Source organism: Panthera leo, chromosome A2 (genome assembly GCF_018350215.1).
Source record: "Panthera leo isolate Ple1 chromosome A2, P.leo_Ple1_pat1.1, whole genome shotgun sequence".
Taxonomy (NCBI): domain Eukaryota; kingdom Metazoa; phylum Chordata; class Mammalia; order Carnivora; family Felidae; genus Panthera; species Panthera leo.
The window spans coordinates 160,491,843-160,509,771 of NC_056680.1; the positions used below are offsets into that span (position 1 = coordinate 160,491,843).

General features: G+C 45.4%; 1 protein-coding gene across 1 annotated transcript; it reads right to left on the reverse strand.

Moving 5' to 3' along the window:
- Positions 1 to 620: 620 nt before the first annotated feature.
- Positions 621 to 10,268, reverse strand: ZNF425 (zinc finger protein 425). Its single transcript, XM_042926987.1, has 4 exons — positions 10,187 to 10,268; positions 8,696 to 8,822; positions 5,605 to 5,760; positions 621 to 2,959 (listed from the first exon to the last, which is right to left on the reverse strand). Exons 1-4 carry the CDS (start codon positions 10,202 to 10,204, stop codon positions 1,005 to 1,007), a joined length of 2,256 nt encoding a protein of 751 aa, XP_042782921.1. The 5' UTR covers positions 10,205 to 10,268; the 3' UTR covers positions 621 to 1,004.
- Between the last annotated feature and the right edge of the window lie 7,661 nt (positions 10,269 to 17,929).

The window sequence follows — 17,929 nt, forward strand, 5'->3', positions numbered from 1 at the left end:
GTTCGCTAGAACAGGCTGCAAAATCACCTTAGAATGATCGATTGGGCCACAGAACAAAAAATGGAGTGATGTCTTGGACTGGCAATATTTTTTCCTTTGGTATTTACCCAAAAGCCCCCAATATTAAGGCAAGTTATGTCTCCTGGAGAATTGACGTATACTACTGAAAATGCAGAGGGGTTAGTTACATCATTGCTTGTTACCGACAATGGTGGATTTTTCGGTGATTTAAATTAAACCAGAGGGAAACAAAAATTTATGTGCAGCATCGTTAACAAAGGAGATGGTAGACAACACTTATTTTTGGTAATATAGAGAAATTCCCCCGCGACACAGATGCTCTCACCATGTGAGAGAAAATGAAAATTCACTATATGAGGAAAAACTGAAAGTCTCAGTACAAATTTAAATAAGGAGGCCTGATAATAGAAAGCAGACTGAGGCGTCTGAGGGGAAACATTTCAGTCTGTAACATTTCTTCAATCGAGCTGTGGTTTCGGAATTTCTTTTATTGTTATTTGAGAGAGAGCACGCGCGAGTGGGGGAGAGGGGCAGAGGGAAAGAGAGAGGGAATCTTAAGCAGGCTTTAAGCTCGGCGCAGAGCCCGACGCGGGGCTCGATGCCACGACCCCGGGATCATGACTTGAGCTGAAATCAACCACTCAACCGAGCCACCCAGGTGCCCCAAGGTTTCAGAATTTAATAAAGGTATTACTATGCTCTTGGATGACGCTGCTGAAAACTGCCGGAATGGCGGCAGAGTCGAGTGTTTCTTCCAGAACCGGCCGGCCTGGTCCACAGGAATCACAGAGGGGAGATGCCTCTTGTGCCTGGATAATTGGGGACCTTTGTCAAGGAGCTGTCACGCCCTGCCTGCTGTGCATCTGGCCAGCGTATGTGAGGCCGGCGTCCCGTGAATCCCTTATCCCCCTTCTACCGTGGATCCGACAGAGCTGCTAACGCCACCTAAGAGCTGTCACTGCCGCCTTTCTGCGTGGCTTGGCCTAGACACTGAGGGGCTTTGCCCTGGCATGTACGGCCATATGGGTGTTGAGTGCTCCCATGTATGTGAAGCTCCTTCCACACTCGTCACAAGAAAAAGGCCTCTCCCCTCTGTGATGGTGCAGGTGGGTCTTCAGACTTCTCTTCTGGAGGAAGCCTTTGCCACATTCCGGACACCCGAAGGGCTTCTGTCCACTATGCGTGTGCAGGTGGACCTTCAGGCTTCCCCGTATGCAGTAGCTCTTGTCACACTCGGGACACCGGAAGGGCTTCTCACCACTATGGACTCGAATGTGTTCGGTGAGCCTGTACCGCTGAGTGAAACTTTTGCCGCACTTAACGCAGGAGAACGGCTTTTTGTCACTGTGCTGGAGCAGGTGGCTTTTCAAATTCCCTTTGAGACGGAAGCTTTTATGGCACTCAGGACACCGGAAGGGTTTCTCTCCGCTGTGGAGTCTCTGATGTTCGGTGAGCTGAGACTGCTGGGTGTAGGTCTTCCCGCACTCGCTGCACGCAAACGGCTTCTCGCCCCTGTGTATCCGCTGGTGGAACTTCAGGGAGGCCTTCCAGAAGAAGCTCTTGTCACACTCAGGACACCGGAAAGGCTCCTCCCCACCGTGAAGCCTCCTGTGCTCGGCGAGGTGCGAGTGTCGGCTGAAGCTCCGGCTGCACTCGGGACAGGAGAACGGCTTTTCTTTGGCGTGGACCTTGAGGTGCTCCGTGAGCCTCGACTGCCGAGGGAACGTCTTTTTGCACTCGCCGCAGGAGAACTCCCTCTGCCTGTCGTGGACTCTGCTATGGCGAGCGAGCTTCGAGGGCCGGGTAAACCTCTTGCCACACTCCCCGCAGGAGAACGGCTTCTCCTCGCTGTGTAAACGCTGGTGGGCCTTCATGGCGTTCTTCCAAGAGAAGCTCCTGTCACACTCGGGACACTGGAAGGGCTTCTTCCCGCTGTGCTGAAATAGATGGGCCTTGAGGCTTCTCTTCAGGCGGAAGCTCTTCTCACACTCGGGACACTGGAAGGGCTTCTCTCCCGTATGAACTCTGGTATGTTCAGCGAGTTTCGTCTTGTGCGTGAATCTCCGACCACATTCGTCACAAGAAAACGGCTTCTCTCCACCGTGGATCCTCTGGTGGGCCTTCACGGCAGCCTTTCGGGAAAAGCTTCTGCCACACTCCGGGCAACGGAAAGGCTTCTTCCCGTCGTGTCGGCAAAGGTGGGCCTTCAAACTCCTCCGCAGGCGGAAGCTTCTGCCACACTCTGGACACCGGAAAGGCTTCTCCCCGGTGTGCACCCTGAGGTGCTCCGTGAGCTTGCACCGCGAGACGAAACCCTTGCCGCACCGCTCACAGGAAAACGGTCTCTCCCTTTTGTGCAAACACAGATGCTTCTTCAGAGCGGCTCTAAACTGGAAGGTCTGGTCACACTGGGGGCACGGGAGGGGGCGCTGGCCCACGTGAACAACCTGGTGAATGATCAGGCTGCACTTCAGATAGTAGCTCTTCTCGCACTTGCCACACCGGAAACGCTTCTTCTTACACAGGACCGGCCGGTTCCATCGGCGTTCAGAGCTCCCTCTGGATTCATTTTTGTGCTGTGGATATTTACAGAGCTGGCTCTTGGCGTGGTTTCTTTTGTGCTTTACCAAGTCTCTCTTTACCTGGAAGACCTTCCTACAGACAAAACAGGAATAAAATCTCGGCCCCGGTGGAATTTCCAAGTGACCTGGGGGACCTACCAGCGTAGGCCATGGATCGTTCTTATCCCGATTAGAGGATATGACGTCAAGGTTTTCATGTGGAATCCCTATTTCTTGGAGTCTTGGGTGCCGTAAGGTGGCTCTTTGATTTGGTAAGATCTTTCTTTCCTCCCCTGGGAAGGTAGCACGCGAACCCTGCTTTTGGAGGCCATTTGAACGGCATTCCTCCTCTTCTGCCCCAAGATTTCCTTGGTCACCTGGAGAGAGAAAAAGAAGACCCACCCTTACCAATGACGTGTCTGTGCTACGATGGGGTCAAGAATGGTCTTCACGTCACTACCAGCACGGGAAAAGGAATCCCATTGATCTTGATGACCTTGTGTATCTGCTTGCCACAGGCCAAGTATATCTAACTGCGACGTGCAAATTCTTCCATCAAGTGTTAAGAAATGGCTGCGTGTGGAAAAAAAATTGCAGGCAAATACATCTTGTGAACCAATGAATTATCCTCAGAGAATAAGCAGAAGTTGAAAGAAAATAAAAATGAGCTAGTCTGAGAATATGACCATTCTATTCTAGTTCCTTAAATCTGTGAAGTAAATCACATAATACTGAAGTATAAAGGCTTTGGGTCATATTCTTGCCCCTTCTACCACAGATTTCAGGAAAAGCTTTCTGGAAGAAATACTAATAAAAAATATCTTTCTTGGTGCCTGGGTGGCTCAGTCAGTTAAGTGTCCAACTTCAGACCAGGTCATGATCTCACAGTTCACGAGTTCGAGTCCCACATTGGGTTCTCTGCTGTGAGTGCAGAACCCACTTCAGATCCTCTGTCCCCCTCTCTCTGCCCCTCCCCCACTTGTGCTCCCTCTCTCAGAAATAAACATAAAAAAAAAAGAAAGTATCTTTCTTAAGAATGTCAAAATGACAATTTACTAAATTTCACAAAGAACACTATGGAAATAATGCCCTTTTCCAAGGAACTTTGCATCGTAAGAAAAGATATTAATAGACGCATAGTCACTGCTGTTCCCAGAGCAAAAACCATGATGACAGGAAATGGGGAGCTGAGCTCGCACCGTATTCTCACCCACAAAAACTGGAGCGGTCAATTCCAGATGCTGGCCTGAGCTGATGTATTTCAGAACCGCTTTGTCTCCTACCTGTTGAACTGGGTCCTAGGCCTCTCCTTTTTTAAAATCTCTTAACACAGGAGGAAACCTCACCTGTCAGGAAGGGTGGGCCTGCCCCCAGAGAACTCTGATTATGCTCTGTGGTCATGGTTAACAACAACAGGATGATGTCATTTACTAAGTTAGCACTCCATAGCTAACGTCTAGGTCATGGCAAAAGCGTACTTACCTGTCTCCTTGAACTCTATTTCTTATCACTTACTATTTATTCCAGGCAGAGGAGCAGTTGTGATTATTGGGTGAGTACCACCTGGCACGAAGGGAACATTCGTTTTTAGGGACAGCCTTTCTGTCCCTGGGTCCTCCCTTTCTAAAGGATGAAGTCAAACTTCCTCCTTGGGATTTCTGGCCCCAGCTAATCTGACATCATGTCATGTTTCCCCTTCTCCACCTCCCATACGCTCCCAAGAATCACATTCAGCTATACATTTTCTAAACACAATGGGCTTGTTCCCACCTTTGAGACAGCTCATGTATAACCCCTGCTGATCTTCTCTAACCAAATCCGTCCATTCTTTGCTATTTAAATCCTAATTCCTTTAGAAGGCCTCGTGGGAAACTGCTGTCTCTACTCCACTCACTCTCCTCTAAATCCCTATACAACTCCTACTACCACTGCCACTTACTATTTTATTAAATTGTACACAGTCCCATTATATAGATGACTAGTCCAACAGTTCAATATGATCGACTAACTTAACTGCCATCCCAGGTGAGCACGAAGACCAAATCCTCCAGCGGAACATATATATATATGGGTATATGTACGTGTCTCCTTCCCACCCCCAGCCTGAGTAATAACTAACACAGTCCTATGAACATGGTAGGGACTCAATGCTCGTTAGATAAATGAAATAATAGACAGTGGCAATGAAATGAAGTCCTTGGGAATTCTTTTTTTGTTTTGATGGAGCCAGCCCATACGTTCCCTGGGCTCAAATCCCTTCTTCTTAAGGGGAGTCCTATGACTTCCAGGGACTTAGATCTCCATTTAATAAAACACTAGCATAGTCTAAAAAATAACATATTCCCTTAAGCATTTGAAGTATTTCCAACGTTTTTCTTGTGATACAAGGAATTCAAAAAGGAATCCTTCTGGGGCAGCTGGGTGGCTCAGTTGGTTGAGCGTCCAACTTCGGTTCAGGTCATGATCTCACAGCTCATGAGTTCGAGCCCCGCGTCGAGCCCTGTGCTGAGAGCTCAGAGCCTGAAGCCTGTTTCTGTGTCTCCCTCTCTCTCTGCCCCTCCCCCACTGCATTCTGTCTCTGTCTCTCTCTCTCTCAAAAATAAACATTAAAAAAAAATTTTTTTTTTTAAAAAGGAATCTTTCAACAGGATTTTAGAACTCAAGTTCTAAAAATCTGTACAATAAAAAAATAGTATGTTATACCAAATTGGACGGTTTTCCATTTCTCTATACTCAAATGGACACAGTGGTGTCACGGGGAAGATGGCTGCTCCTCAGGACTTGACAAGTGGGTCCTCTACTTGTTCTTTTACAGGGAATTCTTCTTTCCAGGGTCATAATTTTTTTTTAACAAAACATACACAATTTCCCTCCTTATAAAAGTAATACGTTCTTATATTTGCTTCCCACTTGAGGGAAAAAAAGAACACTCTCCATCAAAACAATGCTTATTCACAACGTCCAGCTGACTATCCACAAAGATAAAAGAAATCAGTCATGACCCTAAATCCATCATACTCACCAAAATACAGCAACTTTCGAGTCTTCTGCGTGCTGCACTGCTCATCAGCAGAAGGGCTAAGTGTCATTCTTTTCTCCAAGGGTCCCTGGTCTCTGATTAACAGTGTTCTCCCTTGTTCCATCCAAGTGATCAAATCTGGCTTGGAAAAAACACCACCTGCAAAGAGAGTCCACATAAGACGCAATCTGGATTTATCTGAGTTCTTCACTGAACATGATTATCAGAGTTGACTTTGATTCCTGAAGACAGGAAATCAAAGTTAAGTTAAAAAAAATTGAAACCCGGGGCGCCTGGGTGGTTCAGTCAGTTAAGCATCCGACTTCGGCTCAGGTCATCATCTCACAGTTCGTGGGTTCGAGTCCCGCGTCGGGCTCTGTGCTGATAGCTGAGAGCCTGGAGCCTGCTTCATATTCTGTGTCTCCTTCTCTCTCTGCCCCTCTCCTACTCGCGCTCTGCCTCCCTCTCTCTCTCTCTCTCTCAAAAATAAATAAGCGATAAAAAAAAAATTGAAACCCTTGAAATTACATGAATGACAACAAAATATAGCCTAACCAAGACTGCTTAGCTTAAATGTTCTCTGCAATGTTTCATAAAACTAAAGGAAATGGGGAAGTTAAGGACAATGATTTTTACTTTTATTTTAATGGTTATTTATTCTTGAGAGAGAGAGGGAGAGACAGAGCCCAAATGGGGTAGGGGCAGAAAGAGAGAGGGAGACAGAATCCAAAGCAGGCTCTAGGCTCTGAGCTGTCAGCACAGAGCCCGATGCGGGGCTTGAACCCACGAACTGTGAGATCATGACCTGAGCCGAAGTCAGACCCTTAACCAACTGAGCCACCCAGGTGCCCCTGGACAATGATTTTTAAAAGGCCAACAGATCCAGGCAGAAAGTCTTAAAAAATGATCATTATGAGAACAATGTGAGTGCAATAAAAAGCAAAATCACAGGAGGTCAAGAAGGGAGCCTGATCACTAAACGCTTCTGACTAGACTCCCCATATTCAAGGAGACTAACTACTGAGGTGCAGTGAAGGAACCAGGAAGTTGTTAAACGATGGCAATGATGAAGGGAGAGAGAGTAATGTGTCTAATGACATAAGCATGAAGGGAAGAAGGACAGTTCTAAAGTAAAGGAATGATTTTAGAAGATCCAATGGATGCCCTGTAGTAATGTCACCTACCGCTGAGACCTTGGATCAAGCATTGGCAGCACCTGAAGGGCTTGTGAAAAATGTGGACTCCTGGGCCTGAGGCTGAACCTGCTAAATCCTAATCTCTGGGGCTAATATCTGGATGCCCATACAGAAAATCATTTGTAAATAATGCCCTTTGGGTTTTAAAAAGTGGGAAAATCAGACTGGATTTTCCAAGCACAAGGACACTAGTTGTGATAACTCCCAACTCAACCCTGGATAAGCACGTAGCTCGAGTTTCTCCTACCTTACTGGACTGAGACTGCTCTGCTTGATCTCCTAATGTTGAGGTGTCCCGGGGCTTTCTCCTATCTACATATTCTCCCTAGGTGATTCCACCTAGCCCTGAGATTTCAAACACCATCTTGGGCCACCTGGGTGGCTCAAGTTGGTTGAGCGTCCGACTTTGGCTCAGGTCATGATCTCACGGCTGGTGGGTTCGAGCCCTGCGTGGGGCTTTGAGCTGACAGCTCAGAGCCAGAAACCTGCTTTGGATTCTGTGTCTCCCTCTCTGCTCCTCTCCCAGTCATGGTCTCTCTCAAAAATAAACATGCAAACAAATTTTTTTTAAACACCATCTATATAGTCACTCCAAATTTGTGACTCCAGCCCTGATCTTCACTTGGAATTCCACTCTTGCGTACCCAATTATAAATATTTCCATATAATGTCTAATAAATATCTCAAACTGAAGGTCCTTTCCCCAAGCGTTCCTGATGTCATCGAATAAAGCCATTGGCTTCAACATACTCAAGCCAAAAATCTAGGAGTTGATTCTTCTTTCACTTTTAGGCTCGACGTCCAACCCACCAGCAAAATCCGGGACGCTACCTCCGAAAGACATTCAGAGCCTGTCTCCTTCTACCTTTATCACCACCTACCTCGTTCGGCTGCCATGAAGCCTCACCTGCACTGCTGAGGTTCTTGGCTGGTGTCTCTCCTTTCATTGCTGTGCGCTACAATTCATTCTCCCCATGGCAACCCAAGTAATTAATTCTTCCAACAAATTTTGTCTTACTAGTCCTGTGTAAATCCTCTCATCACCTTCCCTTTGTATACAGAACTAAATCGAACTCTGGACCTTGACCTAGAGGCCCCTTCCAGACTTGGCACCACAGTTCTCATCTCCTAGCCTTCTCTGCATGTGTGACTAGCCTCAGCGTGGTTCCCATCACACAATGAGCTCATGCACTCCAACCCTTAAACTTCTGCACTAATCTTTCCTCTGCTTAGAATTTTCTTCCCTCTGATTTCGCACAACTGATTCATCTTGTCATCCCTATCTCAGATAGAAGAGATTATAAACCCCAAAGGAGGGAGAGAAGCCTACAGGCTATATTGAGATCACCTGTTAAATTGGTAACGGTAGAAATGGTTTTAATGATGTAAGAATGAGTTAGAGCAAGTTGGATAAATGGCAAAGTATAATCTCAACTTTCTCTTCAAATCTACCCCGTGAGTATTTCTCTGGGTATACCTACGTGTCCCATCCCACCGCCCCTTCTCCCTCTACCAGGGAACTTTTCCCCCAGTTCTTACGAGGAGAGAAAACTCCTCTTGCTGAGGCAACACATGTAGGCACCAAAGTATCAGTTTTAAAAAAAGGATACACTTAAAAAAAAGAGAGAGGCAATGAGGTCATTTAGTAATTCTAACTGTGGGACAAACAAGGGAGGTTTGGGGTGAAAGAGAATTCTGAATTAGTAAGACTGGGGGAGTGCAGATATCACTAGATAAAATAATGACATGTTAAATATTCCCAGGCCATAATAGGAAGTTAAGAAGATATTCTAAGTGTAAACTGGCCACAGAATCATACTCAATAGCTAATACAGAGTGGAAAGCCTAATAGTATTAGGCTGGTTCCCCAAAAATGATTTCTTTGAAGCCAATCCTACCCAGGGAATCAAGAGTCTCATAATTGGTCTTCATCACTTGCTGATACATTTCCTTCTGCCACTTCTCCAGGATCTCCCACTCTTGTTCCGAAAAATATAAGGCCACATCATCAAATGTCATTGTTACCTGGAATCACAAACAGTACATACATACATTTTCACTTTCAGGCTCCCATCTTTCAATGTCCATGTCTTTAAGAGACGAGAAGAAACTATATTAAAATCTCATTCTTGGGCGCCTGGCTGGTTCAGCTGGTGGAGCATGCAACTCGTGATTTCGGGGTTGTAACTTTGAGCCCCACAGGGGTGTAGAGATTACTTAAAAATAAAATCATATAGGGGCACCTGGGTGGCTCAGTTGGTTACGCCTCGGACTTCAGCTCAGGTCGTGATCTCGTGGTTTGTTGCTTTGAGCCCCACGTTGGGCCCTGTTCTGACAGCTCAGAGCCTGGAGCCTGCTTTGGATTGTTTCCCTTTCTCTGCCCCTCCCCTGCTTGTGTGTGTGCACACGCATGCTCTCTGTCTCAAAAATCAATAAATGTTAAAAAATTTAAAAAAAGAAAATCATATACATATATATAATTATATGTGATACATATATTCTATCATTCTCTCTGGATGGTGCCATGAACAATGTAATAAAGGGGTCACAGAAGTCTACTTGACCCACATAGTGAATTAATGACCAGCAGGCCTTTGAACACATGCATCACCTAAAGGGGGATCCTTTACTTAGCAACAACCAATTATTGGTATGCAAGACTTTTAAAAACTTTTTTATTTTGAAATATAGACTCAGGAAGTTGCAAAGATAGTACAGTACAGAAAGGTTCCCTGTGTCCTATACCTGATGGGGGAGGAGGTGAGAAGCGGAAGGGGAAAAAAATGCATTACATTAGTAAGATTATTAGATATGAAAATCTCAGTAAGGGTAGAAACAAAACTTGCATAAGTAGGCAGGTTATATACTTAGTTGAATTTAACAGAGTTTCCTGGATTGAGCCCAGGATATGCCTATTGAACTCTAAAACCGGTGTTGAAATTTCCCGTTAACCACCCCAACTGGTTTCAAATTTTCTGTCATTTCCTACAGGGAGCAGTCTCCAGTTCCTTTCATTCCCAGTCTTCCTTCCCCTAACTTTTTTTTCATCCGTTCAGATGAGCTTCTTTGAGGTTACATCCATCAGCAGAGCACAGAACGAGAACCCAAGAGAAACCAAAGAACTCCGACACACGGCGGAAACAGCGGGTGACAAGAGGGGACGCTTGGTTAGACCCTGAATTTCTCCCAGTGACCCCTTTTCTTCCTATTCCATTGCAGAAACAACCTGAGCACCAAAACCGTCCCTTTAACCGCCGGGGGCTCCGAGCTCAGTCCAGGGTCACGCACGTACAGTCCCCCGCCACCCCACTGCCCGAATCGGGACCCCACACCAGATCGCGACAGGGACGAGTTTCGACAGGGCCCGCATCCTCCAAGGCCCCTCTTACCGGAGCCAGCTCAGCCATGGCCCTTCGCGGCCCCCGCTTCTGCCCCTGCCTTCGCCGCTGCCCTGGAGACGCCGAGCGCACGGGTCACCCCCCCGGCACCGCCCACGGCGCGCGGCCTTCCACCCCCGTCCAGCCCCGCTAGGCCCAGCCCCCGCGCGGTGCACGCTGGGACTCGCGCCCGGCCCGGCCCCACAGCGCCCCCGGCGGCCGGGAGGAGCCAGCGCCGTCCCCGGGTCCTGGCGCAGGGTCTGGGTCTCCGAGCGAGGAAGACAGACCGAGAGGCACTGAACGGAGCTGGAGAGAGGAAGACGGAGAGGCGGACGTGGGGCTTCAGCTGCAAGTGGGGAGACGACTCGCTCTTCAGTGAGCCCCGGACAGAGAAGGGGCGCGGGGCTGGTTCCTCCCCGAAGCGGACCCCAGGCGAAGGGAGGATCATCTGTGAGGCCATCCCGGGAATGAAGCGAGGGAGGTGAGCCGGCCCAGGGGGTCAACGAGCAGGTCCCTGTCATGGGCAATGGGGAGTCCGTCCTGCCAGGGATTCTGAGAGTGTGCAGCCCCCCCCCCCCGCCCCCGCTCAGAATCCTCCCGCCAGGGGCCAGAAGGCAGGCAAGTCATCCACCAAATCCTGCTTCTTCAGTGAAACCACTTCTGGTCTACCTTGGACACACGTCGAGCCCATATTTAACAGTAGGTTTTTGTAGATACGTCTCAGGTTGAGGGCGTGCTCTTCTATTCAGAGTTTGCTGGGAATTTACAATGTGAGTGGGTGTTTTGTTTTGCCCAAAGCCTTTTCTGCATCAATTTATATTTTTATGTGGTTTTTCTCTCTTAAACAATTAATATGGTCGGTTAGATAGATTGATTTGTGAACGTTGAACCAGCCTTGCATTCCTGCCATAAACCTTACGGGGAAGACCTGTGGAGGGTTGAAATGCTACTCATCTTACAAGCCGACAAATCAGCCTGCCGTAGTTTCATAGGCGTTGACAATAGACAAAATTCATGGGTCATAGGCAGCTTGAGATTTATGTTCACATCGTTCATTACCTTGTCCTCAAGTCCCATGGGAATGATATGGGGTGGCCCAGGTGGATCCTGCACACATGATGGCTTTGTGTTGCAGGTGAAGAACCCAAACCATGGCATTCCCACTCTTACAGTGGAGCTGTTAGCAATTTGCTCGACTACTCTGATCATCTCTCTTTTATTGTTAATAACTACACTAAACGTAGTTATTAAAGTACTTGGATTTAGATCTTTTTTATTATTAGTCATCTGCTTTTCCTCTCTGCCTTTCATTTCCCTGTTTTCTCTTCTGGATTATTTGACTTTGTTTTAGTATTGCATTTTAATTTACTTATAATTTTCGCTGCGTCTTTTTATTTTTTTTTTTAATTAATTTATTTATTTTGAGAGAGAGAGAGACAGAATCCCAAGCATGCTTCACACTATCAGCGCAGAGCCCCGTGTGGGGCTCAAACTCACAAACCGTGACATCATGACCTGATCCGAATTCCAGAGTCTGGGGTTTAACTGACTGAACCATCCAGGTGTCCCTCACTGTATCTTTTTATATTCTATTTCGTAGTTGCTTTAGGAACTCTAAAATATGCATTTAATTTTCTTTTACCGTTTTTAAAAGTTTGTGTATTTATTTTAAGAGAGACAAAGAGAGCACAAGCAGGAGAGGGGCAGAGAGAGAATCCACACGCCGTCAGAAGCAGTCTCCACACGCCGTCAATGTGCAGAGCCCAATGTGGGGCTCAAACCCATGAAACTGTGAGATCATGACCTGAGCTGAAACCACATCAGTCCCTTAACCGACTGAGTCACCCAGGCACCCCTAATTTTCTTTTACTTTGTTAAAAGAGCAGCTTTATTTGGATATAATTAGTATACCATACAATTTTCCCATTTAAAGAGTACAGTTCAATGACTTTTAGTCTATTCACAGCTTCTTCCTTTATTCTTTCTTTTTTAAATAATAGACTTTTTAAAAATCGGTTTTAAACTCACAGAAAAATGAGTGTTAAATACAGAGTTCCCATTAGTCCCCCACCTTCCCTCGATTTCCCATATTAAAACAAGCATGCAGGATTTTCAAGATTAAGAGAATCCAAGGAAACAGAACTGCACAATGACCTATATAAAATTCTAACTGTAGAAAATTTAAAAGTCTGATTGTCTCAGAGCTGATTGGACTGACTTGCAATGTTATTATCAATATAAGAATGTTACATGTCTCCCATCCTTTGCCAACATTGTTTTCAAGATTTTATTTTTAAGTAATCTCTGCACCCAACATGGGGCTGGAACCCACAACCCGGAAATGAAGAGCCACATGCTCCACCAACGGAGCCAGCCAGGCACCCCTGCCAACGTTTTTCATTTGCTCTGACATCCATTTCACGTAATCATATTTTAATTTTGTTTTGATTTGCATTCGTTTCACAAAAATTGATTGATGCTGTGTTCTTTTCTAAATAGAAAAATGTATCTACCTAATGTAGATACCTAATTGTAGATTCACGTGGGAGTATAAGAAATAATACAGAAACATCCCATGTTTTACTGGTACGTATTTGTATGTGTGCGTTTGTTTAGTTTCATGAGGCTGTAGGCTTTTCTATGCACTAATTTCTTTTTCCTGCTCTGTAAACTCTTCATTTCCTATTTGGCAATTCACTGGTGGATCCTAGAAAACGATTTTACCTATTTAAGTAAATTTCATATCACATCACAGTCACATCACAAAATCCAGTGATTTTTCTCATATTTTTTTTTGGATTCAGTAGCTTGACTTATTAGGTTTTATAAAATGTATATATTGAGATGTATTCATTTTTGTCTTTGAATTTCTTAGAATTTCTTTCTATATAAGAATTTGTCTTTGAATTGTCTTAGACACTCTGTACATATAAGGTAGGGTAACAAATTACGGAAAGGAATTTTTTTTTCTTTGAGTAAACTCATTGGCCACGTGGAATTATTGCAGGATATGGTGTTAGATGTGGATATGGAATAGTTTTTATTTGTTCTAATATCCACTTTTACCACGTGGACGGCCTTTGTCCTGTTTTAGTGAAATTCACTTTATGCCGGTAATTAGAAGTGCTCATGAGCCTTTAAAGCCAATGGAGGGGTACCTGGGTGGCTCAGTCGGTTAAGCAGCCAACTTTGACTCAGGTCAGGTTCGTGAGTTCGATCCCCCCGTGGGGCTCTGTGCCGACAGCTTGGGCCTGGAGTCTGCTTTGGATTCTGTGTCTGTCTCTGTGCCCCTTCCCTGCTCGCACTCTTCTCTCTCTCTCTCTCTCTCTCAAAAATAAATAAACAGTAAAAACGAAATTTTAAGCCAGTGGAGCCCCTTCTTCTTTGTGAATGTCAAGGACACTCACTGACTTCCTTAGTGGTTCTATTTCTCCAGCCTTCTGCCTTCTCCTGCTGCCGGTGAGCTTGGCCAGGTCAGCTCCACATCTTTACTGTTGTCATTATAGCCAAGGACTATTTCTCCTAAAGCTGCTACCAGGTCCTCAAAGTTAGGGGCATATATATTTTTTCCTGGAACGATTACAGTTTTCAGTCTAAGTGAGGTCGGTCCTCTGGGTTTACTGTATCTTTTACTGGACACTCAAATGATATTCCCAGGGGACCGGAGAAGTGAGCACCTGAGGAACACCACCACGTGTTACACACTTGCTGTGTACATGACAGCCCAGTATCTTGATGTGTCTTCCGCGTGTGCAGAAGGAAAGAAATCACGAAGAGGCACGGATGCAGCTATTTTTGTAAAATTCTGCTTACTTTCCTAAACTATCCATTCCAGGTCAGCCTCTCTGCTCTCCACGAGGAATGAAGGTTTTCCACTACATGGCCTGACAAGAATCTCGCCCCAAGCTTTAGGCCATCCCAAGACAACACATCTCCGTTCCCCAGAGTTCTTTCTGGCTGACTTCAGGAGGTCCCAACCCACAAAGAAGCCAGCTATGGTAGAAAGACCTTGAATTTTAGAGTGAGACCTGGGTTTGGGTGTTGGCTCTACCATTTGCCATCTTTGTGACATCAGGCAAGTCACTTGAATACTTGTAACTTTGGTTTCCATATCTGAAGGGTTGCTGTAATAATTAAGTGAGGGGGGCGCCCGGGTGGCTCAGTTGGTTGAGCGTCCGACTTTCGGCTCAGGTCATGATCTCGCAGTTTGTGGGTTCGAGCCCCGCGTCGGGCTCTATGCCGACAGCTCAGAGCCTGGAGCCTGCTTCGGATTCTGTGTCTCTCTCTCTCTGCCCCTCCCCTCTCAAGCTCTGTCTCTCTCTGTCTCAAAAATAAATAGAAACATTAAAAAAATTATTTTTTTTAATAATTAAGTGAGATAACATAGATAAAGCACTTTCACCACAGTATCTAGCATTTATTCCTCCTGGCCTTGCCTCCTTCCCATCTCCCTCAACTTTAGATTGTCTAGTATGCTGATAGGCACCTCTTTCACCCTATGTGGAAGTCTCCTCAGTTCCCTTCTCTCGAGTCTTCTTTTCTCCCCTAACCTGAATCTCTTGGTCCTGTGTTATTTCCCCACGAATGATTCAGCATCAAGCCAACCTAATAGGCAAAAAATCTTACAGAATCAAGTCACCTTTGACATTTCTTAAGTTGCTCCTAAAGTACGGTATAAATGGCTTTATGCAGTTCTGCACAGCATTTCTTATATACACCGATGTTTCAGAACCACTGACTTAGATCAAGGGAAGGAAGGAAAGGAAAGCCCGTTTATAGATGTGTATGCATTCAAACCATTCTGCCTCTAAGATAATCATCAAATCTCTGGAGGTAGTGAAGCAACAAATGGAGAAAATGAAAGTGTTGCTGCTTGCCTATTGGGCCTACTCCATTCCACATTAATATTAAATTTCTATAACCTTAACAGAGTCAATAGACTTGTTTAGTTAGAGGATTACCCCACCTTATAAGCACACGGGATGTGACTTAAGAAGTATCTATCACGGGGTGCCTGGGTGGCTCAGTCGGTTGGGCGACAGACTTCGGCCCAGGTCATGATCTCATGGTCTGTGAGTTCCAGCCCCACATCGGGCTCTGTGCTGACAGCTCGGAGCCTGGAGCCCGCTTCGGATTCTGTGTCTCCACCTCTCTCTGCCCCTTCCATGCTCATGCTCTGTCTCTGTCTCTCAATAATAAATAAAATGTTAAAAAAAAAATTAAAAAAAAAAAAGAAGTATCTATCACATGGGGGCATTATGAGGGCTAAAAGCTACAAAGTATGTGCTTATTCACATAGTGCTTGGCATATAGTAAGCACTTAATATAAGTTAGCAATTGTTTTTATCATCTTCTTGAAAAGCTTCAGATAAAGAACCTAAAATCCCAGAACCAGATGGAAAACTGTCTTTCTCATTTCACTGAGAAGCATCATATGCACTTAAATGAAAATACATGACGAGTCCCTTTTAAATATGTGGTTAGGAGAAACCAGAGACTCCAAAAAATCATACATATACTCACAAGAGGAGGAAGAATCTTACCTAGAATTACCTATACTATTCTAATGTTTTATTTCTACTTTTTCTTTTGAAGGCCTTACTAAGCTAGGATCTGTTTAAGTTACTGGAATTCACTGTTCACTGGTGTTTTTTTTTTTTGTTTTGTTTTGTTTTTTAGTGTTTATTTATTTTTGAGAGAGAGAGAGAGACAGAGCATGAACAGGGGAGGGGCAGAGAGAGAGGGAGACACAGAATTGGAAGCAGGCTCCAGGCTCTGAGCCATCAGCCCAGAGCCCGACACGGGGCTCGAACTCACAGACCGTGAGATCGTGACCTGAGCTGAAGTCGGACGCTTAACTGACTGAGCCACCCAGGCGCCCCTCACTGGTTGTTTTTTTTTTAATTTCTTTAATGTTTATTTATTTTTGAGAGAGAGAGAGACAGAGAGACAGAGCATGAGTATGAGTGGGGGAGGGGTAAAGAAGGAGGGAGACACAGAATCCGAAGTAGGCTCCAGGCTCCGAGCTGTCATCACAGAGCCCGATGCGGGGCTTGAACCCACAAACCGCGAGATCATGACTGAGCCGAAGTCAGATGCTTAACTGACTGAGCCACCCAGGCACCCCTATTCACTGTTCTTGTTTCCAGTAGGTGCTAGAAATGAGGTGGCCGGGGTATGTTAACCCCCAAGGAGAAAACACACTCTAAACTGCAGCTAAGATTGTAATGTTTTATTTGTCAAGTTTGAAGTCTGAGTTGAATCGCCATTTATAGGCAAACAAGGTTGTTTTCTCCTTAATAAACAGGAGGCAAAATCCTGTTTTCCAAACAAGAATAAATGGAGGAATCTGTGTTGAATCTAGAAATTCAGGGCAAATGTGACAGTCTGATCCTCAGTCACACATTAACAGACCCCTGTCATAGTGTTTTGTTTGGAGACCATATTAGCCATGCCTTACTTGCCATAAGGGGCAAAAATGCATCACCTGGTAGTCAAATTACCCTTTCCTTTCTTTAAAAAAATTTTTATTACATTTCTTTATTTTTGAGAGGCAGAGAGAGAGCACAAGCAGGGTAGAGGCAGAGAGAGAGGGAGACACAGAATCCAAAGCAGGCTCCAGGTTCCGAGCCGTCAGCACAGAGACCGATGCGGGGCTCAAACCCACGAACCGTGAGATCATGACCTGAGCCAAAGGCACACACTCAACCGACTGAGCCACTCAGGCGACCCCCTTTCCTTTCTAAAGATCTGACACTGCTAATCTTCATTGAGGAAGCTTTTCTGGGAGTCGTGGTGAACATAAAAAAAAAAAATGTGAGTTCAAGACTCTCTACCTGTTATAGTCGAAGAAAATGTAACAATAATACAGATAGGGAGTTCCCGAAATAACTCCCTCAGATCCATATATGAATTTACAAAATGTGGATTTGGAGAAAGAGGTCATGTGGAAGCGTTGGGACCCTGTGGTTGCCTCATCATCTTGTTGAATTAAATGACTTTTGTTGTTCTGGCTGTATTTTGCTTTCGTGATGTGAAAATTTCTATTTCCTGAATAATGAAACTTGGACAGAGAGAGGTCCCTTGGGACTTGCAGCGCCCCAGATATGATCAAGAGTTTCCTCTGATAAATCTCATGGTAGCCTGTGCTGTACCAATGCTGAGAATCCCACAAGTGTGCCAATTGAGTAAGTACTTTGTCTGTGAAAATGCCAGTGATCCACAAGGATCCCAGAGATGATACAAAATGCTTCCAGAGGGAGGCTGAAGTATTGAGTCATTGTTTCTTTCACAAAGTCTTCTTCAAAAAATGTGAAGGATTTGGGTGGCTCAGTCGATTGGACCTCTGACTCTTGATTTTGGCTCAGGTCGTGATCTCACAGTCGGTGAGTTTGAGCCCCGCATTGGGCTTCACGTTGACAGTGTGGAGCCTGCTTGGGATTCTGTTTCCCTCTCTCTCCCTACCCCTCTCCTGCTCACTCTCTCTCTCTTTCAAAATAAACAAACATTAAAAAGATATATATATTTTTTTAAATGTGAAGGATTGGAGAAACAAAACCAAAAAACAGAGAGGGGAGGGCCTTTTTAAAAATTTTCTTTTAATGTTTTTATTTATTTTTGAGACAGAGAGAGACAGAGCATGAGCATGGGAGGGGCAGAGAGAGGGAGACACAGAATTCGAAGCCCCTCCAGGTTCTGAGCTGTCAGCACAGAGCCCAACACAGGGCTCGAACTCACGGAGTGTGAGATCATGAC